General features: G+C 45.9%; 1 protein-coding gene across 5 annotated transcripts in view; it reads left to right on the forward strand.

The window, feature by feature from the left end:
- The window catches only part of NPAS2 (neuronal PAS domain protein 2), a 198,905-nt gene that overhangs the window by 63,954 nt on the left and 109,141 nt on the right, over nucleotides 1-25,810 (forward strand). For all 5 annotated transcript variants that reach the window (NM_001083763.1, XM_059891469.1, XM_024999126.2 and 2 more), the window contains 1 exon segment: nucleotides 10,892-10,945. In NM_001083763.1, the coding sequence (NP_001077232.1) occupies nucleotides 10,914-10,945 (32 nt within the window). In that variant the 5' untranslated portion in view covers nucleotides 10,892-10,913.

Below are 25,810 nucleotides of genomic sequence, written 5' to 3' on the forward strand. Positions count from 1 at the left end.
CCTGTGGCTGTCCTGCCCACAGCAGGGTCTTCTCAGCAGAGATTCTTCAAGTCCCCTCTCTGGGGTGAGGGAGGAGAGGTGGTTTGCTGGGGGTTTCCTGCCTGATGTACTGCTTGCTTCTGTTCTGGACCTCATCTTCCCTTCATGTCCAGAGGGCAGGCCTTTCTTTAGACTTTGTGCAAAGGATCTGTGAGTGTTAAGGAGAAATGCCAGCTTCTGGGACATTTAGGGGCTACCTGCGACCCACCTGTCCTGCAAACCCTGGCGTACATTTCACAGCGGTGGCCAGGGTTGGAGAGACAGGGTACACGATGTTGCTGGGGATCCCCAGGGAGACTCTGCCCATTGCTGTGCTTTACCGTGGGGACATTTGGAGGGCAGCATCCAGCACAAGAGGGGACAACACGGTTCCTATTGTAAACTGTCCTCTAACCAAAGCCTGTGGCGCATTCTAAAACATGACTGTGGCCACAGGGCCTTCCTGGGATGGGTCCTTTGTCTTATGAGCCCAGCTGCTCACTAGAGGGTGGTACCACCTCCTTCATCAGAGGCTGCTCCCTGCTGAGTGGGACCAGGGCCCTGGGGACAACATGTCAAGAGCAGCATGACCCACAGCAGACACACCGCCGAGCTCAAGGCATCCACCTGGTTTTTTTTTTTTTTTTTTTTTCAGCACAGACAGGTCTGGGCATCAGTCACCATGATCAGTTTCCCAACCATGAGCGCCAGATCAACCCAGACTCTCACATCAGGTGGGGAGAGGGGTCCAGGTGGTGTGGATGGACCTTCCTTCCCCCATCCTAGGGGAAAACCCTGCCCCAGGCAGCACCTGCTTCCCCTGGGGAACTGGGCTCAGCTGAGTTGTACATTGGGAACTGACAGAGGGAGCATGGGATGGTCTAACTTCACGAGGTACCTGTGAAATGAACACAGAAAGTCACAGTAGAGTTGGGAGTGTTGGGGGAGTGTTCTGTGGGGCCCCTGGGCTCGGAGCAGAGGTGGTGGGCTGGAGCACCCTGCCTTTGCCAGGAGGGCAGTTGCTGCTGCTGCTGCTAAGTCACTTCAGTCATGTCCGACTCTGTGCGACCCCATAGATGGCAGCCCACCAGGCTCCCCCGTCCCTGGGATTCTCCAGGCAAGAACACTGGAGTGGGTTGCCATTTCCTTCTCCAATGCATGAAAGTGAAAAGTGAAAGTGGAGTCGCTCAGTCGTGTGTGACCCTCAGCGACCCCATGGACTGCAGCCTTCCAGGCTCCTCCATCCATGGGATTTTCCAGGCAAGAGTACTGGAGTGGGGTACCATTGCCTTCTCCAGGGACAGCAGTGCTCTCTGTTTAAACTGTAAAAAAAATGAAGTAATTGCAATGATGGGAGAAAAGGGAAGATGATGCACAATAAGGCTACTCGGTGCCAACCAGGTGTGCAGCAGCCAGTAAGTTACCTGCAGCTCTAAAGATGCTGGCCTCATCCCAAGGTCACTATGGCTCACTGTGCCTTAGAAAGGGGGCAGTTCACCTTTCTCACCCAGCCTGCTCTCTGCTAAATGCAGATGAGCCGTCCTGATGTGTTCTTAGGAGGACAGTGAGGGCTCATCCCCCATTTACAGATGAGGTCATCACTCCTAGGTTCTGTCTGGACCACGGTGCTGAGTGAAGGACAGAGGCCAGAGGACACACAAACCTAGGTCTCATTAGCTCCAAACTAGTTTTTCCTGCCTCATTGGAAGGTCGGATGCTGAGGCTCCAATACTTTGGCCACCTGATGCAGAGCTGACTCATTGGAAAAGACCCTGATGCTGGGAAAGTTTGAGGGCAGGAGGAGAAGGGGATGACAGAGAATGAGATGGTTGGATGGCATCACCGACTCAAAGGACATGAGTTTGAGCAAGCTCCAGGAGATAGTGAAGGACAGGGAAGCCTGGCGTGCTGCAGTCCATGGGGTTGCAAAGAGTCAGACACGACTGAGCAGCTGAACAACAGCAACAGTTACAGAAGCATCCTATACCTTTATTAAACATTATTTATTTGAAGTCCTGGTATCAAACCGCAAACTCCACAGCCTGAGTGCTCAAAGCAAATTTGACTTCTCATTTCAGAACATCTTTTTCTTGTGCTGTTTTGGCAAACTTGAGCCTGTTAGGACAAGCGCTTCCAGGCGCGAAGGAGCGTGAGGACCAACTGTCTGGTGGACGGGGTGCAGAGCTGCAGCAGCGGTTTGTGGATTCATTTCCGTTTGTCTGTGGCAGCTCCCGACAGGGCTTTCACTGACTCAGTTCCGAGCATGACTCACAAATCTCCTTTCCCCTCTTGGTGATTCTTATAGGCGTCTGTGGTCCACATCCTGACCACACACTGTCACCCATCAGATTCTCTCATGAAGTCTGGTTTACACTGTGCAGTCTGAACTCTTTAGAAAGGAGCTCCTAAAAGGAATTGTCAGTGATGTCCCCAAAGGTTGCAAGAATCACATGTCATGTTAGGATGACCTTTGATCCAGGTTTAGCAGTGCTTTCTCTTTCAGAAAGTCTTTGCTAACTGAACGATGTAATTGCACATTTGCTTAATGACAAAGTTTCTAACTTTCCCCTTCCATTCCTTCGTTGTTTATGTCACTGTTGCCCTGAATAATGAATCATCAGACCCTTGGAAAAAGGAAAACGTGAAGGGAGCATCATGATTTTAATAGGCAGATAAATCCTCAGCCTTGACCTTAGAGAGGCTTGGGGGGTCACGGGGTCACGGGTCCTCACTGAGTGGGGGGCTCTCCTTGGTTTTTCCTAGGAGTCCAGCTCTGTGAGGCCCCAACCAGCTGGCCAGGAGGGGTGGGGAGAGCTTTGGTGAAGAGTAGACCCATCCACTTCAACTTTCCCAAGTTGCAGAATGTGAGGGATGGTGCTGAGAATGGCCCCGATTGACAAGAGTTGGGGTTGCAAGAGTGGGTGGCTCTAGGCTGGCACCATCCACTTCCTTTAAAAGAACTATTTTTTCCCCCAGTGAATGAATCATTGCAACCAAAACAACATGGCCTGGAGACGAAGAATTAAAATGTAGAAACTATTTCCTAGCCTCCACCAAAGGACAAAGGAAGACAAGTCCGCACCGCAGTTCATCAACGACCGTTTTTCAGAGCCTTTTTATTTCTTAAATATAATAAGGAAAAATCATTGCTGAGCTCCCACATGGAAGATGCAGATGTTAATCCAAGACACAAGGTCTTCTTGCCAGGTGCTGGCTGAGAGGGCAGAAAGTGCGCATGCTCTTGACAATAAATAAGCCCCAGCCAACTGGGGAGATATCTTTGGGTTTCCACTTGCTGTTGTTCGCAGTAGTTTTTCTTTTTTAAAAAATTTTATTTTATTATTGGAGTATAATTGCTTTCTAGTGTTGTATTAGTTTCTGTTGTATAACAAAGTGAATCTGCAGTATTTTTTATTTTTAATAACCGAAAACCACCAAGTTTGGTTGGTACAGTGAGGAGGAATATTCACATTTTCCAGCTACCTCGGGGCCTGTGTCAAACCATTTCTCCAACAATTTGAAAACATCATGATTTTAGTTTTAAAAAAAACATGGGCCTTGCAATGCAATAAGCTTAGGGTAGCCATTTCAGGGGGAATTCACCATGATGCAGAATGACCCACTGGGCCTCTCCAGGCTGGCTGTACAAAGAGTTCAGAATTAAAAAGATACTGAAGAGAAAGTCTGAGCACTGATTCTAGGAATTCTGTCTCATCCCCAGCTTGTTACAAATAGTTTTATTGGGACACAGCTGCACCTGCTCACTGACACAGCTTTGCACTTTCACTCTATGATACCGCAGATATTGAATGAAAAGTGAAAGTGTCAATCACTCAGTCGTGTCCGACTCTTTGTGACCCCATGGACTGTAGCCCACCAGCCTCCTCTGTCCATGGAATTCTCCAGGCAAGAGTGCTGAAGTGGGTCGCCATTCCCTTCTCCAGGGGATCTTCCTGACCCAGAGACTGAACCCAGGTCCCCCACATAGCCGGCAGATTCTTTACCATCTGAGCCGTCAGGTTAGCCTGGCATTCAAAATACTCAGCAGGTGGCTCTTTACAGGAAACCCTTGCTTCAGGGGAACGATGTACCTTACCGTGTAGGATGTTCACAGCCTTCTTGGAGCCCCGGGAGTGAGCTGCCAGTCCCCAGGGGGGCCCGGTCCCCTGTGTGTGCATTAATCCCACCTCCCCGCTGACCCACCGTGGGACTAGGGCAGGTGGGGCGTGAGAAAGCAGCACTTCCGCTTGCCGGTCCCTGTTCAAAGGCCAGAGTTGTGATCCAGGGTGTAGTAGGGGTCTGTGAGAATGAAGCCTTGGGAGGCAGAGATTTCACCTAGGTGATGGCGATGTCATCTGCAGACCTCATTTGTGTTGTTCTGTTCAGTTAATGTCACTAGATATTCATCGAGGGCATCCTCGGTCACGTCTGCCTGTGTTTCTTTCACTCTCTCTTCCCCTCTCTTCCTCAGAAGGACCTAAGGTTCTATTGAATTCCCACTGGATGCTTCAGGCAGCACCGCTGTGTATGTGTCTGTCTGTCTTCCATGAGTACACACAGAGAGGTTTTGACGCTGACTAGTGGGCAGGCATGGTAACCCCGCTCTGCCCAAAGACCTATGACAGGCTTGAGTACCAGTTTTTACGGCTGGCCTGCTAACTCATTGTCATGGATGATACTGTGATGATCTCTTTGTGCCAGGGACAAATGAGTCAGGGACTCCACAGCCCTGCTTGCTGGCAGCCACAGGTGGTCTCTGGAGGGGGGTGGGGTGGGAGCTCCTGTCTGGTTCTCTGGCTGGAAAAGCTTCCTTCCCCCACCATGGCACTTCCTTCCCTGGTAAGGGCGCCCCCCTCTGAAACCTGAGGTCGGTTCGACCCCCTTCACTCTATGGTGGTCTTCTCGTTGGGCAGTGTGTTCATTAAGGCAGACAAGGAGAAAGGTGAGCTGGAGGGGGGCTCAGGAATATAGAGGTCAGGGTGATCACCGGGGCAGATGTGGGTGAACAGGACTCGCCTGATGCTTCTGTGCTGTGGGGAACACACTGGCCCTCTTTGTTCACGGGGATCTCTCCTTTATGTCTCACACATTTTCTACCTGGTGGCCTCCCATTAGAATGAGGGAAGCAGGCTCGTGAAGTTGCAGAGCTTTGCTTAAGGTCATGGAACAAGTGAGTCTGAACTAAAATTGAAGTTGGTCTGACTCTGTGGTCAGAGGCCCACACGTTCTTAGCAGGTGATGGGTCACCTCAAGGATACACAGCCCAGGGCAGGCTCTGTCCCCAGAGCCAGGGTCCCTGGGCAGCTCGGCCTTCCTGATTCCTTTAGGAGTGGAGACTGTGGCCCATTCCACCCACAGAGCTGCATGGAGATGAGACGAGGGCTTTCCAGAAGCTGGTGGTGGTCGAGGGTTGGTAGGGGAGATATTGGTTTCTCTTGAAGGTGCTGCTTAAAGCGAATTTTCTCTTTTGTCAATAGCTTGTACCTTCAGACATACCTTGTAAGTGCCTGGGTTAACGGTGATCACTGAGGGGCTTGTGTGAATTAGCATAGTCGGTATTGAGAACTCAGACAGGGTTTGGTCCTGGCGGTGTCCTTCCTCTCCTCCCCCGTGCCTCCCCCAACCCTCCCCTCCTTCATTCCTCATGGGTGTCTCGAGCACCTGATGTGGCTAAGGAGCTGGGCTGGGCATCATGGCCTGGGTAATGGGTAAAGGTGCTTTGTACCGAGTCCTTGCCATCCAAGTGGGGAACCAGACGTTGAGCGTCTGCTGTGGACCAGGCTTGTGCTGGTGCTTTCATACCTGCCAACATAATTAAGCTCTTTAAGAGTCACAGCTGGGGACTTGCGTGGTGGTCCAGTGATTTTGCCTTCCAGTGTAAGCGGGGTGGGTTTGATACCTGGTTGGGGAGCAAGATCTCACATGCCTTGAAGACAGAACATACAACAGAAGCAGTGGTGTAACAAATTCAGTAAAGACGTTAAAAATGGTCCTCATCACAGCCTGGATGGGAGGGGAGTTTGGGGGGGAATGTTGTTGTTCATACTCTCAGTCGTGTCCGACTCTTGGTGGCCTCATGGCCTGCAGCATGCTAGGCTTCCCTGTCCTTCACTATCTCCTGGATTTTCTCAAACTCTTATCCATTGAGTCACTGATGCCATCCATCCATCTCGTCCTCTGTCACCTCCTTCTCCTCCTGCCCTCAATCTTCTTCAGTATCAGGGTCTTTTCCAGTGAGTCAGCTCTTCACATGGGGAGAATGAATACACACAGCTGAGTCCTTTTGCTATTCATCTGAAATTATCACATTGTTAGTCGGCTATACTTCAATACAAAAAAAAATTTTTTTAATATTTGTCCTCATCAAAAAAAAATAAAAAATCTAAAAAAAAAAGTCACAGCTGTAGGTAGACAGGCCAGTCCTCTGAGCCAAACCCCCAGTGCCTTCCTGTGTCACTCAGAGCAGAGGCCAGCTCCAGCCGGTCTCCCTGGGTGTCTCCCCGCTCTAACCCCACCCATCATGCTGCCCTCTTGGCTTAAATGGGCAGCAACAGGCCCTCTGTTCACTCATTTGACATGCTTGTGGCTTGCCCCCTCTGCCCTGCCTGCCCCCCACCACCTAAGTGCCATGGGAACCAGGACTCCCAGGGAGTATCTATTGAATCGTAGAACATCGCACGTGGGTGTCATCTTCATGCTTCGGTAAAGACACTTCGGTGCGTCTGCACAGAGAGATGCTCCGCGCATGAACCTCAGCATTGGTACAGATCAGTCGTTAGTCAACACAGTCCCAGTAAGCATCACAGCCATTTTTTATGGAAATTGACAGTGTCGATTCTGAAACTTCCATGGAAATGCAAAGAACTAAAATAACTAGGAATCTTGAAAAAGAAGAACAAAGTTGGAAACTCTTTATACAGTTGAGAAATGTAGCTGTCACCCCTTTAACTTCTCGGTTGTTCCTTTAACCTGATCTCATGGGGCTTGTCTTCTTCCCCTTGCCCTCTTCCCTCTGCGCTTTGAGCTTCTCTGGCTCCTCCACATCATGGAGTGAAAGAGTGACTCAAACACAAGAGGGGAGGGATCCACATGTTTCTCACAATATTCAACAGGGGAAGCAACCCAGTATCCGTGGACAGAGGATGGGTAAACGGAAGGTGGTCTATGCATACAGTGGAATATGATTCAGTCTTATAAAGGAAGGAGATTCTGACATACGCCAAGACACGATAGGCCTGGAGAGTGTTATGTTGAGTGAAATAAACCCATTGCCAAAGGACAAATCCTGTATAATCCCACCTACATGAAGGCCCCAAAGATGTGTGTGTGATTAGTTGCTCAGTCGTGTCTGACTCTTTGTGACTCCATAGACTAGTCATTTGTAGAAGTTTTGTGTATGACGAAGCAACCTCAGTTGTCCAATCAGGATTTCAGACCCTCAGCAAAGCAGACTGAAGCCCACATCCTCCTGTGAAAGTGCTCTGTCAGGGACAGCTGGGAAAGGGCAAGACTTTTACCCTTTCCCTGTGGCTGGAGCCTAACTCACGCCGCCGGCACATAGACAGCCACCCCTTTCCTCGGAGCGCAGACCTGGGTAGCACATCATTAAATGAATGGACCGCATTTTCCATGTCTTAAAGTGTTGAACAGATTCCATATGGGAAACATTAAGCAGATGCCTGTTTGCAGATGTGCTAAGCCCACTTTAATTATGATACAAGCCTCAACTGCCGAATGGCGTGTCTCGCAAATCTATCACTGAAATATGCCTGCCGAATGGGGCTTGTGCGTAAACAGGGCTGTGGCTGCACAATTCCTTTTCCTCTTTGGCTCAGATTGGTGTCTGGGCTCACAGCAGATGAACACACACAACGAAATTATCTCAGAGCAAAGATTCATCTGTTCCCGTGAAGAATTGTTATCTAAGGTTATCATTTTTATACATGTTCCTATTGGATTTGCTCATGTTTGGTTTAGAATTTTTATAGCCATGTTCATGAATGAGGTTGGCTTCTTAATCATTCTTTGTTTTAATGTTCTTGTCACAGCCAGTGGGAAGCTACTGTTTAACACAGGGAGCCCAGCTCAGTGCTCTGGCAATGTAGAGGGGTAGGATCGGAGCCAGGGTCGGGGGGAGCAGAGGGAGGGTCAAGAAGGAGGGCACATATGCATACGTATAGCTGATAAAGACCCAGGTTTGATCCCTGTGTCGGGAAGATCCCCTGGAGAAGGGAATGGCAACCCACTCCAGTATTCTTGTCTGGAGAATCCCAAGGATGGAGGAGCCTGGCAGGCTACGGTCCATGGGGTCAAAAAGAGTCAGACATGACTGAGCAACTAATAGGTTTTTTTTTCCCAACATAGCTGGTACATGTATACTTATAGCCGTACACATTGTTGTACAGCAGAAACCAACACAACACTGTAAAGCAAGTATCTTCCAATTGAAAAATAAAGGGATCTGGGCTTACAGACATGATATTGGATTAGAGGAAGTAGCATGTAAATAACTTTATTGTTAAAAAAACTTCATACTGTCTTTTTCATGAAATGAGTTATTTTCATTTAAAATATTGTGATCTAGAACTTGGAATTTCAAGAGTAAACATTAGTGCATTTTCAAAGTGTCGATTCTGGAGTCCTGACGTCAGACCCTCTGCTTGGAGACCAGAAGCACATGGACCATGGTGACTCCATTTCCACGTGGTCCCCGCCTGTGTCTCCATCACACTGTGCCTCGTGTTCCTGCCTCCAGGTCACCTAACTCTGGCCTCAGGACATCCTGATAGTCTTTCTGCATGGAGGGCTGGCTGGAGGGGGAGCCCCCGAGATAGAAGGGACCCTGGGGGGCATGTGAAGGAAAGGGAATCAGGAATGTGGCTCCAAGGATCACAGGCTTGTGTGGAGAAGAGGACACCTGGTCAGAACCTGAGAGGCTTCTAGTGAGTGGCCTGGGAGAGTGAAGGCCCAGATGGTAAGGCCATCTCTGATGATTTGGGGCTGCGAGAATGTTCCTGGATTGTTACTTTTCACATCTGTGTGCCTTAAAAAAAAAAAAGAAGAAGAAGACAGCGTCAGTATCTTACAGTTTTCTGAGTACAGGTCTTTTGCCTCCTTAGATAGATTTATTCCTAGCTATTTTATTTTTTTTTTTATTGCAGTGATAAATGGAATTGTTTCCTTAATTTCTCCTTCTGATCTTTCATTGTTAGTGATCTTTGCATTGGAATGCAAGAGATTTCTGTGTATTAATTTTATATCCTGCAACTTTACCAAATTCATTGATTAGCACCAGAAGTTTTCCTGTGGCATCTTTAGGATTTTCTATGTATAGCATCATGTCATCTGCAAACATTGACAGTTTTATATCTTCTTTTTCAATTTGGATTCCTTTTATTTCTTTTTATTCTCTGCCATGGCTAGGACTTCCAACACTATGTTGAAGAACAGTGGAGAGAGTGGACATCCTTGTCTCGTTCCTGACCTCAAAGGAAATGCTTTCACAACACTGTCATACCGAGTGAATTAAGTCAGAAAGAGTAAAACAAATGTCATATATTAATGTATATGATGTGGAATTTAGTAAAATGGTGCAGATGAACCTATTTGCAAAGCAGAAATAGATACACAGATGTAGGGGTCAAACATGTGGACACCAAGGCGGAAGGAGTGGCTTGGATGAATTGAGAGGTTGGAATTGACGCATATACACTATTGATACCGTGTATAAAATGAGAACCTACTGTACAGCACAGGGAACTCTACTCAATGCTCTGTAGTGACGTACTTGGGAGATAAATCCCCAAAAGGAGGGGATATGGGTGTATGTATGGCTGATTCACTTTGCTGTACAGCAGGAACCAAGAAAATATTGTAAAGCAATTATACTCAAAAGGACAGTAATTATACTCATTTGGGGCCCCAATTCCTCCAGGCTGCCTAAGAGGAGTTTGTATATTTGAAGGAACAGAGAAATAAATGCTCTCCTTTAGAATGTCTTGGGAAGCTTTCAGGTTTAAGGCTTGAAATAAACAGAAGCTGCTTTGAGCTAGGTCCAGAAAGCAGTTCCCAATGTGTGATCTAGGGAACTAGGGGGTTCCATGAGGTCAAAACGATTTTTGTAATGTTGGCATATCATCTGCCTATTTACTCATGTGAGTATGCAGTGGACTTTTCTTTTTATTATTTTTGTTTGTTTTGACATGGACCATTTTTAAAGTCTTTATAGAATTTGTTACAATATCGCTTCTGTTTTATGTTTTGGCTTTTTGGCTGCAAGGCTTGTGGGATCTAGTTCCTTGACAAGGGATGGAGCCTGTGCCCCCCGCATTGGAAGGCGAAGTCTTAATCACTGGGCCACCAGGGAAGTCCCTATGGTGGACTTTTCCAGAAATTCCTTAACATCTGTCAGCTACATCTCTCTGATGCCTAATGGACAGCATGCTTGTATCTTTAAGATTTCTCAGTTTTCACCCACATACACAAGAGCTCTTCAGAGTCCTCAGTCATTTTTGAGCATGCAAATGGTTGCTGGAACCGGAAAGTTTGAGAAGCTATGGCTTAAAGCATGTGGTTTAATAGATCAGCCCAAAATGATGCTTAGTAGTAAAGAATCTGCCTGCCAGTGCAGGAGACCTGGAATGGATCCCTGGGTGGGAAAGATCCCCTGGAAAAGGAAATGGCAACCCACTCCAGCATTCTTGCCTGGAGAATCCCATGGACAAAGGAGCCTGGCAGGCTATATTCCATGGGGTAGCAGAGTCAGACACGACTTAGGGACTAAACAAAAACAGCAATAATGATGGCAACCAGAAAGACCTGTGAGAAAGGTTGAGAATCAGACAGTCATCATCTGTTCTTTTTTTTTTTGCAGGAAAAACTGCAGAGACAATCTAATGGATGAGGATGAGAAAGACAGAGCAAAGAGGTAAGAGACATTTAAATCTTGCTTGTTCTCACTCTGCAGAGAAAGGCAGTCAGAGATAGAAAACACACGCTCCATGAAATACTGCATGCTCTGCCCCCAGAATTCATACCAGCCACCCCAATTCTGTTCCTTACCCTGAAGTTACTCATTGTCTAGGACTTGCCAAGTTGTTGGTAGTTTTCACATGTCTGTGTACTGACCCTGTTGACCCAGCCCTCTTTTTAAAGGCTTCTGGTTACTGCGTTTCCAGGATGGACACTCCTTGGCCAGGTGGCGTGACTGGAGCCAGGCCAGCCTGGGTTCAAATCCTACTTCTGCTGTTGGGAAGCGGTTGGCCCTGGACAATAATGGGCATAATCAGCAGCTCACACTGGACATGGAATGGCCATCCCCACTGGGCTGGGCTCTTCCGTGTATGTTGTCTCAGCTTCCTTGTTGGCCAGGATCACGGCCGCTTGGCACTGGATTTGGGTTGACCAGAAACCCCAGCTTGGTTGCTGGGACATCAATGCTGTTATAATTGTGTCCATGCTTGTTCCTTCAGTGGACATTCATTGAATCCCTTCTGTATATGAGGAGTCATAAAGTGGATATTTTGAAGGTACAGCCCAGTCGGATGTTATCAGTTTCATAAAATCAGCCCAAGTTGGCAGTTACTGCACCAGGCTCTGGGGAAAGGGAGATGAACAATAGGTGTCTTGCCCATGAGGGGTCCCAGGTTATGGTGGTGATGGGTAAGTGACCACAGATCATTAGCTTGCACGGACATGAAATGTCCTATCTCAGGATGGTCTTCACTCATGCCCAGCGGACAAGCCTCCCTCCTCCAGGCACTTTCCTCTTTGCTCCTCCTGCCACCGCTTGGCTGGCAGGTCCCTCCTCAAGCCCCTGAAGCCCTCTCTTCTTTTTTTTTTAATATTTATTTTTTTAGTTTTGGCCACTCTGGGTCTTTGTTGCTGTGCGGGATTTTCTCTAGTTGTGCTGTGAGGCTTTCTCATTGCGGTCACTTCTCTTGTTGTGTGGCATGGGCTTTAGGGCATGCAGACTTCAGTAGAAGTGGTTCCCAGGCTCCAGAGCACAGGCTCAGTAGTTGTGACCCATGGGCTTAGTTGCTCCCTGGCATGTGGGATCTTTCCAGATTAAGGATCGAACTCATGTCTTTTGCATTGGCAGGCAGATTCTTTACCACTGAGCCACCAGGGAAGCCCCCCAACAACCTCTAACACACCCGCAAAGCTGAAGGGTCTGTCCGCCTCCCCTCACAGAGCCCGCCACGACTGTCACCTACAAAATCCTCTGCTTGTAAATGACGGAGCTCTCAGAGGTCACCCAGTTCAGCGGCCCCAGGGGAGTCTGTCCTTCCATCTTGCCTGGTGGTGGGCAGCCTTGAGAACCATAAACTTCCAGGCACTCAGACCTCTGAGACTCAAATCACAGGGAATGTTTGTACTGTTTGTTCATTTCCCAAAGATTTCCTTAAAAAAATCAGGGAGCAGGGAAATGGCCTGAAGTGTAGACCAACTCAGATTGGCGTGGAGTGAGGATTGTGGGGGGCTCAGCATATTCTAAATCTCTGCTTTTCCATTTGTTTGAAAGTTGTTCTGTAATAACTATTTATTTTTAAAATTCTTTTCCTGTGTATTTTTTTTATTATAGTTGCTTTACAGTGTTGTCCTAGTCTCGGGTATACAGTAAAGTGAATCAGCCATAGGTATTCATATATCCCCTCTTCCTTGGATTTCCTTCCCCTTTAGTCACCACAGAGCAGAGTTCCCTGTGTTATACAGCAGGTTCTCATTAGTTACCCATTTTGTACAGAGTATCAATAATGTCTGTATGCCAATTCCAATCTCCCAATTCATCCCACCCTGCCTCCTTCCCTTGGTATCCATATGTTTGTTCTCTCTGGGTGTCATAACAATTTAAACATTGGAATCCCATTTAAACCTAAGGAACTCCTCGGATGAGTCTAACAGGCCCTTCACTTGGCACTGGGCACCATGGCTGTCTTAGGCCACCACGCATAAGGGTTGTAAAATCCATACGGGTCCCAAACAACAGGTAATTGAATAGACCAGACCAGACTAGAGTAGAGTTCTGGCACCCTGTCTCATGGGCAGGCTTCCAGCTCTCCACTCTGGGGCATCTGGCCTCTTGGTGGACTCCCAGGATGCTGTGAACAGAGAGCAGAGACCAAAGCCATGTGCCTGGCTGACCCTGCCCCACCTGCTGGATTCCAGCAAGCCCCTTCACCCGATAAGCTTCCACTTTCTCAGACGCAACATGTGGGTTATCATTTCTGTCCTGCCCTCCTCTCATGTTATTTTAGGATCAGCCCCAAAATACACCAAGAAAGTCTTCTTATTTGTTTTAGAAGTATTACTTGCTATGTGTGCTAACTTGCTTCAGTCATGTCCGACTCTTTGCAACCTTATGGACTGTAGCCCACCAGGCTCCTCTGTCCATGGGCATTCTGCAGGCAAGAACACTGGAGCGGGCTGCCATGCCTTCCACCAGGGAATCTTCCCACCCAGGGATTGAATCCGCGACTCATGTCTCCTGCGTTGTCAGGTGGATTCTTCACCACTAGCGCCACTTGGGAAGCCTCACCTGTATGCGAAGACGAAGAACATTTTACAATAGCACATTTACAAATGATTCCCATCAGCGATACTGACAAGGTCAGCAGTGCTGACCAGCGTTCACTGGGCATGTACTGAGTGCCCTGTTCATTTCCGGGTGCTCGGCACCAGGCTAAGAATGTTTCTATGCATTATCTCGTATTACCTCCTCCACATCCCTTTGAGGTGTGAAAGTGAAGTCGCTCAGTTGTGTCCAACTCTTTGCGACCCCATGGACTATAGCCTATCAGGCTCCTCCGTCCATGGGATTTTCCAGGCAAGAGTGCTGGTGTGGATTGCCATTTCCTTCTCCAGGGGATCTTCCCGACCTAGGAATCGAACCCGGGTCTCCCGCATTGCAAGCAGAGCTTTACTGTCTGAGCCACCAGGGAAGACCTTTGAGGTGTGCATCCCTGTTATTACCTTTTTACAGATGAGGAAACTAAGGCCCAGTAAGGTTAAGCAACTTTTCAGATACCCTAAAGCTGTAGCAGAAGTTAAATACAGCCTTCCTAAACGCCAGACTCTCTTCTTACTCCCCAGACCACACACACACGTCTCATCACGTGATAACAAATTCATTCTCTCTGGCAGGTCCAGTCTGTGTCCTAATGTGACTTTGAGTCCACAGGAGTTTGGCTTTTGCCATCTTTTATTTTTTTAATTTTTTTTGGCTGCCATAGATCTTAGTTGTGGCTCTCAGGATCTTTAGTTGTGGCATATGAACTCTTAGTTACAGCATGTGGGATCCAGTTCCCCGACCAGGGACTGAACCTGGGCCCCTGCATTGGGAGCACAGAGTCTTAGCCACTGGACCAGCAGGAAAGTCCCACCATCATCATCTTTCATGTCACCCCCGGGCCCCAGTTTCAGCCCTGTCTCTCTACTACATGGCTTACCTCGCAATCCGGAAGAGGTATAAATGCAGGATGGCATCACTGACTCGATGGGCATGAGTTTAAGCAAGCTCTGGGAGTTCGTGATGGACAGGAAAGCCTGGTGTGCTGCAGTGCATGGACTCTCAGTGAGTTGGACACAACTGAGCCGCTGAACTGAACATGTCTTTGCGTGGCTGAGTCCCTTCACTGTTCACCTGAAACTATCACAGCATTGTTAATCAGATATACCCCAAGACAAAATAAAAAGTTTGAAAAAAAATGCATATTTAGGGTCTGCCATCCTCAGAGATCATCTGATGTAATCAGAGACATTTCAATAAAATCGTGGCTAAAAACTCTTAGAAATAAATCCAATTGTATGGAGTTTCCATTTGTTCTCATCCCCATTTGCTTTGAGCCATGGGCACCCACTCCCCTAAATTGCCTATTCAGAAACCTCCCAGCCCAGACACTGGGAAGCAAAGCCGCTGGTCCTCACCCCTCTCTCGTCCTCAGATTGGGAAACGGGTTTAGACTGTTTGGGAATACCCTGTTCTCTTTGCCAGAATAGCAGCAATAATGCAGTATTCTTCATAACACCTGGGGGGAGAAAAGGACAAAATAAACACAATCCTAAAACTGTGTCACTTCCAAAGCCTCTAGCTGTGGGATTTTTTAGCTGCAACGTGGGAAGCCCTTCCCTAATCCCACCTGGAGGCCCAATAGGAATTGTTTGCACTCCTGATATTTTTGATGAGATTAGTAGAAGTGTTGAGCTTCAGAACTCTTGTCTCCAGAAAACATGAGCTATATTTGGCAAGGTTTTCAAAGCTTTGGGGAATTCATGGTGTATTTGGATTGTTTGATCGAGTATTCTAAACCAGGACACAGATCCACTTTCTTCTTTAAATTTCCATGTAAATCCAGTGAGGATTAATTGTACGCCCTATCGTGTATACAGAACGATATGCTATTTTCTTTAGTGGAAGATGCAAAAACATGGTCCTTGTGCTCAAAACAGAAACAGTTTGGTTGAGAGACATTTGGATCTCTGGATAATGAGACACAGTTTGCCATCTTGTGTTCCAGTCTTAAACACATCTTTTTAACTCTAATGTGACACAGTTTTGTGGAGGGTGTGTGTGTGTGTTTCATCCAGGAAGTAGTGCAGTGTGGCAGGAAGTACACAGGCTTAGAATCAGACAACCCCAGCTTTGATTCTTACCACTTTTACTTTCTGCCTTTAGATGAGCTATTATACTAAACCTCTCTTAGCCTCAATTTCCTACTCTGTAAAATGGGGGTGTAAATGGCCATATAGTCAAAACAAAGGTTTTTTCAGTAGTCATGTACAGTTGTAAGAGTTGGACTATAAAGAAAGCTGAGCTTTGAAGAATTGATGCTTTTGAACTGTGGTGGTGGAGAAGACTCTTGAGAGTCCCTTGGACAGCAAGGAGATCAACTCAGTCAATCCTAAAGGAAATCAACCCTGAATATTCATTGGTAGGACTGATGCTGAAGCTCCAATAATTTGGCCACCTGACTTGAAGAGCTGACTCATGGGAAAAGACCCTGATACTGGGAAAGACTGAAGACAAAAGGAGAAGGGGCAGCAGAGGATGAGATGGTTGGATGGCATCACCAACTCAATGGACGTGAATTTGAGCAAACTCCTGAATTTGAGCAAACACTCTCCTGAAGAGAGTGAAGGACAGGAAAGCCTGTTGTGCTGCAGTCCATGGGGTTGCACAGAGTTGGACATGACTTACTGAACAACAATAGCCATACCCTCTTCCTAGGGTTTTTGGAGGAACTATTAATAAATGGAGCTCAGTGGAAGCCCCTAGCACAGTGCAGGGTACACAGTGCTGATAAGAAAAGTTGACAGAGGACACACGCTATGTGTCTGCAGCATTTTACTTAATTAACTCTAACCCTTGACAGGTTATTTTTAGCTCCATGGTGGCTCAGATGGTGAAGAATCAGCCTGCAATGCAGGAGACCCGGGCTCGATCCCTGGGTAGGCAAGATCCCCTGGAGGAGCGCATGGCAACCCACTCCAGTATTCTTGCCTGGAGAATCCCATGGACAGTGAAGCCTGGTGGGCTACAGTCCATGGAGTCGTAAAGAGTCAGACATGACTAAGTGACCAACACACACATTACGTTGAAGAAACCCAAGACTGAGCAGGCAGACAGGGGCAGGCAGGGATTCACATGTAGGCATCAGTTTCTAAAGTCTGGACTCCTGGGAGCTTCTTATGACATGACTCACCCATGTGCCCAAGGGGTAGGGACAGAAAGAGCAGGTAGGAACCATCACTTTCCAAAGAAAACAAGTTTCTATCACTTGGCACTATCATAAAATACAGCCCACTGCATTTCTTTTTCTTTTATTTGTTTATTTATGGCTCTGCTGGGTCTTCGTTGCTGTATGTGGCTTTCTGTAGTTGTGGTGAGTGGGGGCAACTCTGATCGCGGTTCAGTCTCCTCATGGCAGTTGCTTCTGTAGTTGTGGAGCAGGGGCTGTAGAGCGCAGGTTCGTAGTGGCACAGTTGGCACAGGCCCACTTGCCCCACAGCATGTGGGATCTTCCGGGAGAAGGGAGCGAACCAGTGTCCCCGGCACTGGCAGGGGGACTCCCAACCGCTGGACTGCCAGCGAGGTCCTCACTCCATTTCTTGATAGAACTGAATGCTACGAAGAAAGGCTTTCATGTGAGCCTCTTCCTTTAAGCCAATATTAAATGGTCAATGCATTGGCGTTAATTAAAAGTGCATTATTGCCTATCGGTGAAGGCCCAGTTCCATAACCTCGTGCATTCCTATGGAGGGAGGGAGTGGGGTGGTGAGGTTAGAATTGTGCTATCCCTGGCAGGACATTTGGTCCTGGCCAGAATGTTCAAGAGATACTTGGTCTAGAAGATGCTTGGTCCTCGGATGGCCAATAAACACATGAAAAGATGTTCAATATCGCTAATTATTAGAGAAATGCAAATCAGAACTACAATGAGTTATCACCTCACAACAGTCAGAATGGCCATCATTAAAAAATCTACAAACAATAAAAATTTTAAAAACTACAAACGAGATGCTGGAGAGGATATAGAGAAAAGGGAACCCCCTTGTCCTGTTGGTGGGAATGTCAATTAATACAGCCACTGTGGAGAATAGTATGGAGATTGTTAAAAAACTAGGAATAAAATTACCATATGACCCAGCAATCTCACTACTGGGCATATACCCTGAGGAGATCATAACTGAAAAACACACATGTACCACAGTGTTCATAGCAGCACTATTTACATTGGCCAGGATGTGAAAGCAACTTAGATTGTCCATCGACAGATCAATGGATAAAGAAGGTGTGGTACATATACACAATGGAATATTACTCAGCCATAAAAAAGAACAGGTTTGAGTCAGTCCTAGTGAGGTGCATGAACCTAGAGCCTGTTATACCGAGTGAAGTAAGTCAGAGAAAAACAAATATAGTATCTTAACACATATCTAAGGTTCTATGAAAACCTACAAGACCTTCTAGAACTAACACCCAAAAAAGATGTCCTTTTCATTATAGGGGACTGGAATGCAAGAGTAGGAAGTCAAGAAACACCTGGAGTAACAGGCAAATTTGGCCTTGGAATACGGAATGAAGCAGGGCAAAGACTAATAGAGTTTTGCCAAGAGAACGCACTGGTCACAGCAAACACCCTCTTCCAACAACACAAGAGAAGACTCTACACATGGACATCACCAGATGGTCAACACCAAAATCAGATTGATTATATTCTTTGCAGCCAAAGATGGAGAAGCTCTATAGAGTCAGAAAAAACAAGACCGGGAGCTGACTGAGGCTCAGATCATGAACTCCTTATTGCCAAATTCAGACTTAAGTTGAAGAAAGTAGGGAAAACCACTAGACCATTCAGGTATGACCTAAATCAAATCCCTTATGATTATACAGTGGAAGTGAGAAATAGATTTAAGGGCCTAGATCTGATAGACAGTGTGCCTGATGAACTATAGACGGAGGTTCCTGACATTGTACAGGAGGCAGAGATCAAGACCATCCCCGAAAAAAAGAAATGCAAAAAGGTAAACTGGCTATCGGAGGAGGCCTTACAAATAGCTGTGAAAAGAAGAGAAGCAAAAAGCAAAGGAAGAAAGGAAAAATATACCCATTTGAATGTAGGGTTTCAAAGAATAGCAAGGAGAGATAAGAAAGCCTTGCTCAGTGATCAATGCGAAGAAATAGAGGAAAGCAATAGAATGGGAAAGACTAGAGATCTCTTCAAGAAAATTAGAGATACTAAGGGAACATTTCATGCAAACATGGGCTCGATAAAGGACAAAAATGGTATGGACCTAACAGAAGCAGAAGATATTAAGAAGAGATGGCAAGAATACACAGAAGAACTGTACAAAAAAGATCTTCATGACCCAGATAATCACAATGGTGTGATCACTCACCTAGAGCCAGACATCCTGGAATGCAAAGTCAAATGGGCCTTAGGAAGCATCACTAGGAACAAAGCTAGTAGAGGTCATGGCATTCCAGTTGAGCTATTTCAAATCCTGTGAAAGTGCTGCACTCAATATGCCAGCAAATTTGGAAAACTCAGCAGTGGTCACAGGACTGGAAAAGGGCAGTTTTCATTCCAATCCCAAAGAAAGGCAATGCCAAAGAATGCTCAAACTACCACACAATTGCACTCATCTCACACACTAGTAAAGTAATGTTCAAAATTCTCCAAGCCAGGCTTCAACAATATGTGAACTGTGAACTTCCAGATGTTCAAGCCGGATTTAGAAAAGGCAGAGGAACCAGAGACCAAATTGCCAACATCCGCTGGATCATCGAAAAAGCAAGAGAGTTCCAGAAAAACATGTATTTCTGCTTTATTGACTATGCCAAAGCCTTTGACTGTGTGGATCACAATAAACTGGAAAATTCTTAAAGAGACGGGAATACCAGACCAGCTGACCTGCCTCTTGAGAAACCTGTATGCAGGTCAGGAAGCAACAGTTAGAACTGGACATGGAACAGCAGACTGGTTCCAAATAGGAAAAGGAGTACATCAAGGCTGTATATTGTCACCCTGCTTATTTGAATTATATGCAGAGTACATCATGAGAAACACTGGGCTGGAGGAAGCACAAGTTGGAATCAAGATTGCTAGGAGAAATATCAATAACCTCAGATATGCAGATAACACCACCCTTGTGGCAGAAAGTGAAGAAGAACTAAAGAGCCTCTTGATGAAAGTGAAAGAGAAGAGTGAAAAAGTTGGCTTAAAGCTCAACCAACATTCAGAAAACGAAGATCGTGGCATCTGATCCCATCACTTCATGACAAATAGATGGGAATACAATGGAAACAGTGTCAGACTTTATTTTCTAAGGCTCCAAAATCCCTGCAGGTGGGGACTGCAGCCATGAAATTAAAAGATGCTTATTCCTTGGAAGGAAAGTTATGACTAACCTAGACAGCATATTAAAAAACAGAGACATTACTTTGCCAACAAAGGTCTGTCTAGTCAAGGCTATGGTTTTTTCCAGTAGTCATGTATGGATGTGAGAGTTGGACTGTGAAGAAAGCTGAGCACCAAAGAATTGATGCTTTTGAACTGTGGTGTTGGAGAAGACTCTTGAGAGTCCCTTGGACTGCAAGGAGATCCAACCAGTCCATCCTAAAGGAAATCAGTCCCAAATATTCATTGGAAGGACTGATGTTGAAACTGAAACTCCCCTACTTGGGCCACCTAATGTGAAGAACTGATTCATTTGAAAAGACCTTGATGCTGGGAATGATTGAAGGCAGGGGGAGAAGGGGACGACAGAGGATGAGATGGTTGGATGGCATCACTGACTCAATGGACATGAGTTTGAGTGAACTCCAGGAGTTGGTGATGGACAGGGAGACCTGACGTGCTGCGGTTCATGGGGTCGCAAAGAGTTGGACACGACTCAGCGACTGAACTGAACTGGTAGAATCTATAAAAACGATACTGATGAACCTATTTGCAGGGAAGGATTGGAGACGCAAATACAGGGAGGAAACTTGTGGACACAATGAGGGAAGGAGAGAGTGGGACAAATGGAGAATGTAACATTGATATATATATACTACCATGTGTAAAATAGATAGCTGGTGAGAAGCTGCTACATAACACAGGGAGCCCAGCCTGGTTCTCTGTGATGGCCTAGATGGGTAGGATGAGGGGAGGAGAGGGAGGCTCAAGAGGGAGGGGATATATGTACAACTATGGCTGATAGGCATCGTTGTACAGCAGAAACCATCACAACATTGTAAAGCAGTTTTCCTCCAATTAAAAAAAAAGATGCTTGATTCTATCCAAAACATCCATGAACATATTTAGTCCATGCCAAATGGTTTTGGACAGGACTAAAACATCAAGGACCTTCTGGCACGACCAAACGTCTCCCTGCACATTTGAACAGACCAAATGTCTGCTAACCATGTCAGCTGTTTTTTTTTAATTAAAGTATAGCTGATTTACAGTGTTGTGTTTGTTGCAGGTATACAGCTAAGTGATTCAGTTATATATATCTGTCTTTTTCCATTATAAATCTGTCTTTTTCAGATGCTTTTGACTTATAAGTTATTGCAAGGTATTAAGTATAGTTCTCTGTGCTATGCTGTGGGTACCTTGTTGTTTATCTGTTTTATATGTAGTATGTACATATATCAATCCCCAGATCCTCCTTTATCCCTCTCTCCCTTTCCCCTTTGGTAACTGTAGGTTTGTTTTTTGAGAGCCTGTTTCTGTTTTGTAAATAAGTCCATTTGTCTCATGTTCTGAGATTCCACATGTAAGGGATATCATATGATATTTGTGGTTCTCTGGGTTACTTCACTTAGTATAATAACTTCTAGGTCCTTCCATGGTGCTGCAAGGGGCATTATTTCATTCTTATTGTGGCCTTTTGTTAATAAGGATTAAGAGTGTCAGGCGAGAGTAGCTGGTTCTCACTGCATAGTGCTGGTTCTGAAACACAGGCTAGACCATTTTATTATTCTTTGACTCTAATCCTTAGTCTCAACACTAATGAAATGATGCAGGCAAGAGAGAGGAGTTAAAAACAATAAATAAGAGTCCTTTCCCTGCAGTTTTGCAGTATCAAGCTTCTCAGAAGGAAAAGCTTCAGTCTTGGGAAGCTGATTGTTACTTTCTGTCCCCCCTGGGGGCAAGTGGAAGGTACAAATAAGAATACAGAGCCTAACCCTGCCCTCTAGGAGCTTTTCAGCAGGTTGGGAGCATCCTTGAAAAACAAGTACGGAGGGGAAAGAAAACATCCCCAAGAGGTCTGTGTTGAGCAGAGCTGGGATGATGATCAGAATTTGTGAGCTCTGCTTTCTCAGCCAAGTGCCCGTTCATGGAGAGATAACTTGGTTACTAGGAAAGACTGACCTTGTTGTTTCATTTCTCTGGATGTAAATTCTGTATGTCTAACAGGAAGGGCAGGCCATCACCATAAAGGTTGTAGTGAACTCAGATGTTCTGCTCTGTGCACACTTGCTAGGGCCCCTGTGTGCAGGCTTGGTGCTGAGTGAGAAAGCCTGGCCCCAGGCGATATACACTGCCATTCCCAATTGGAGCCCATCCATCATGCTTTCCTTTCATAGGCTCTTGACTGCATGTTCTGTACATCATCGTGAGCCCACACACAGGGGGAAATGGCAGTAAAAAAATAGTGAGCCTTCCTTTCTGTCTGTTTTATTTGGTGATGAAGGCACTAGCAGGCATTGCAAGAACATAGCAGCATCAGGACACACAATTCATTTCTATTAGCCTGGAGTTTCCAGATGAGTGACTCTGTGTTCAAAACAAAGGGGAGAGTAGCAGTGTGCTTGCGGGCAGAATGCTAATTCTTACTGTGGCCCAGTAAAGAGAGACAGGAAAGGTGCCTCCCTCCATTTGGGGCTCTTGGCTTTCACCCTCGTGGGGTCCCTTGGTTGGCCAAGAAGACTTGTCAGAAGGAGAAATGTGTTCATGGTAGACCTAGAAATTTGGGACCGTCCCAGCTCAGAGACCCAGAACCTTTCTGGGAGCATTGGAGACAAAGGGCAATTTCCTAAACTCCCTTTCAATCATTTTAATAAATTTTTTTAAGTTTTTGTGTTATGTTGGAGCAAAAGAGTCAGACACAACTTAGTGACTAAACATAACAAAAAATAGTTGATTAAAAATGTTATGTTAGTTTCAGGTGTGTGCAGCACTTGCACAGCATCATCTTTTAGGATTTGAAATAGCTCAGCTGAAATTCCATCATCTCCACTAGCTTTGTTTATTGTAATGTTTCCTAAATCCAATCCCGGGCTTCCCTTGTGACTCAGGGGATAAAGAATCTGCCTGCAATGCGGGAGACCTGGGTTCAGTCCCTGGGTTGGGAAGATCCCCTGGAGAAGGGAAAGGCTACCCACTCCAGTAGTCTGGCCTGGAGAATTCCATGGACTGTATAGCCCATGGGGTTGCAAAGAGTCGGACACGACTGAGCGACTTTCACTTTCCTAAATCCCACTTGACTTCACACTCCAGGATACCTGGGTCTAGGTGAGTGAATACACCATTGTGGTTATCTAGATCATTTAAGACTTTTTTTATATATAGTTCTTCTGTGTATCCTTGCCACCTCTTCTTAACCTCCTCTGCTTCTGTTAGGTGCTTGCCATTTCTGTCCTTTATTGTGCCCATCTTTGCATGAAATTTTCTCTTGGTATCTCTAATTTTCTTGAAGAGTTCTAGTCTTTCCCATTCTATTGTTTTCTCTGTTTCTTTGCATTGTTCACTTAAGAAAGCCTTCTTATCTCTCCTTGCTGTTCTTTGGAACTCTGCATTCAGATGGGTGTATGTTTCCTTTTCTCCTTTGCCTTTTGCTTCTCTTCTTTTCTCAGCTCTTTGTAAGGCCTCCCCAGACAGCCACTTTGCCTTGTTGCATTTCTTTTTCTTTGGGATGGTTTTAGTCACCACCGCCTGTGCAGTGTTATGAACCTCCGTCTGTAGTTCTTCAGGCACTCTGTCTACCAGACCTAATCCCTTGAAGGGATTAGATGAGGTGACAAACAGTTGTCACCTCCACTGTAGGGATTTGATTTAGGTCATACCTGGATGTTCTAGTGGTTTTCCCTACTTTGTCAATTTGAGCCTGAATTTTGCAATAAGGAGCTCGTGATATGAAACATGGTCAGCCTCAGGTCTTGTTTTTGCTGACTCTCTAGAGCTTTTCCATCTTTAGCTACAAAGAATAGAATCAATCTGATTTCAGCATTGACCATCTGGTGATATCCATGTGTAGAGTCATCTCTTATGTTGTTGGAAGAAAGTGTTTGCTAATGATGAGTTCTTGCCTGGAGAATCCCAGGGATGGGGGAGCCTGGTGGGCTGCCATCTATGGGGTCACACAGAGTTGGACACGGCTGAAGTGACTTAGCAGCAGCAGCAGCAGCATAGTGAAGTGATTATATATGTGTGCACCTATTCTTTTTCAAGTTCTTTTCCCATTTAGGTTATTACAGAATATTTAGCAAAGTTTCCTGTGCTAAAAAATAAGTCTTTGTTGGTTATCTCTTTTTTTAATGAATTTTTATTGGAGTATAGTTGATTTACAATAGTGTGTTAGTTTCTACTGTATAGTAAAGTGAATCAGTTATACATAGACATATATCCACTCTTTTTTAGATTCTTTTTCTGTACAGGTCATTACAGAGTTTTGAGTGGACTTCCCTGTGCTATACAGTAGGTTCTTATTAATTATCTACTTTATATATAGTAGGTGTATATGTCAATCCCAATCTCCCAATTTATCGCTCCCCAGCTTTTCCCCTGGTAAACATAAAGGTTATCTATTTTAAATATAGCGGTGTGCACATTGCGGCCCCACACACCCAGTCTGTTTTTTTTTTAATTTTTATTTTTGCTTGCACTTGGTCTCCGTTCCGGTGTTCGGGCTTCTCACTGTGGTGCTTCTCTTCGGTGGAGCACAGGCTCTGGAGTGCGGGCTTCAGTAGTTGAGGCACCCGGGCTTCGTTGCTCCAAGACATGTGGAATCTTCCCGGAACGGTGATCGAATCCATGTCCCCTGCATTGGCGGGCAGATAGATTCCTATCGACTGGACCATCAGAGAAGTCCCCTCAATCTATTTTAAATTGAAAAGCATGCTCAGAAGTTCACTATCTTGAAAACGCAGCCCTTTTCTCAGATAAACATTCCTGTTAGAGTTTTGGTGACAAGCACCTAAGGATTGTGTGAAATCCTCCCCTCAGGGAACCATTAAGGCAGAATCATTAGGAAATGAAGCCAGCTTCCCCTTTAAGCCCCAACATTTCCTGATAACTCTGGTTAAGAGTCAAAATGTCCCTGATACATCTCAAGAGGAAAGAGCAGGCTCAGTGGGGGCTGCACCGTAGGAAGCAGACGGAGTGCAGAGATTTCTCTAAGAGAGGAGTGTGACACCAGCCTGACCCGTCTTGATCCCTGTGGGGTGACTTCCCTGCCGCAACAGATTACATTCTCTCTCTCTTTTTTGTTGTGCCCTATTCTTTGCAACCCCATGAACTGCAGCACGCCCCCATGAACTGAAGCATGCCAGGCTTCCCTGTCCTTCACTCTCACCCACAGTTTGCTCAAACTCATGTCCATTGAATCGCTGATGTCATCCAACCATCTCAGAAAATACAATCTGTCACCGTTTCTACTTAAAAAAAAAAAAAATGTTTGGCAACACCCCACAGCAGTGGGGTTGGGGACCTTATTTCCCCAACCAGGGATTGAACCCACACCCCCTGCATTGGAAGGCAGAATTTTAACCACTGGACCACTGGGAAAGTCCCTTGGTGTTCTGTTCTTAAACAGAATTGCTGGACCTGGACCTGGCAGTGCTCCCAAACCCTGCTGCCTTGGTGTATAGGGATGCTGGTGGTTATGGAGATGAGGAGAGGTGACCCAGGCCTTACATGAATCTTGCTTTAACGCCAGGGTTTCCCAAAACTCGTTCTAGGAAACACTAGTCCCAGGAAGTGCCTTTGAAAACATGTTGGAGCTGCACTATTTACTGCGTCTCCCTTTTGGAAAGTTTCAGAGCTTCTTAGCACACGAGAGGTGCTACGGTTGCAACTAGCACATGAGCAAACAAAAATCCTTTTCATTTTATGTCACGCTGCCTTGGGAAAAAAAGTTATCTGGAAAAAACAAACGAAAAAAATAGTAACAACAGAACAAACTTCTCTGGCTACGCTTGCTTCTTTCTCCAAATAATTCTTCCTAATTTTCCATGGAAGACCCTTAGCCCAATACTGTCTTATGCAGTAGGTGTGTCCATTGTATCCTAGTAATTTGGGGTATG

The sequence above is a fragment of the Bos taurus genome, chromosome 11 (genome assembly GCF_002263795.3).
Source record: "Bos taurus isolate L1 Dominette 01449 registration number 42190680 breed Hereford chromosome 11, ARS-UCD2.0, whole genome shotgun sequence".
Taxonomy (NCBI): Eukaryota; Metazoa; Chordata; class Mammalia; order Artiodactyla; family Bovidae; genus Bos; species Bos taurus.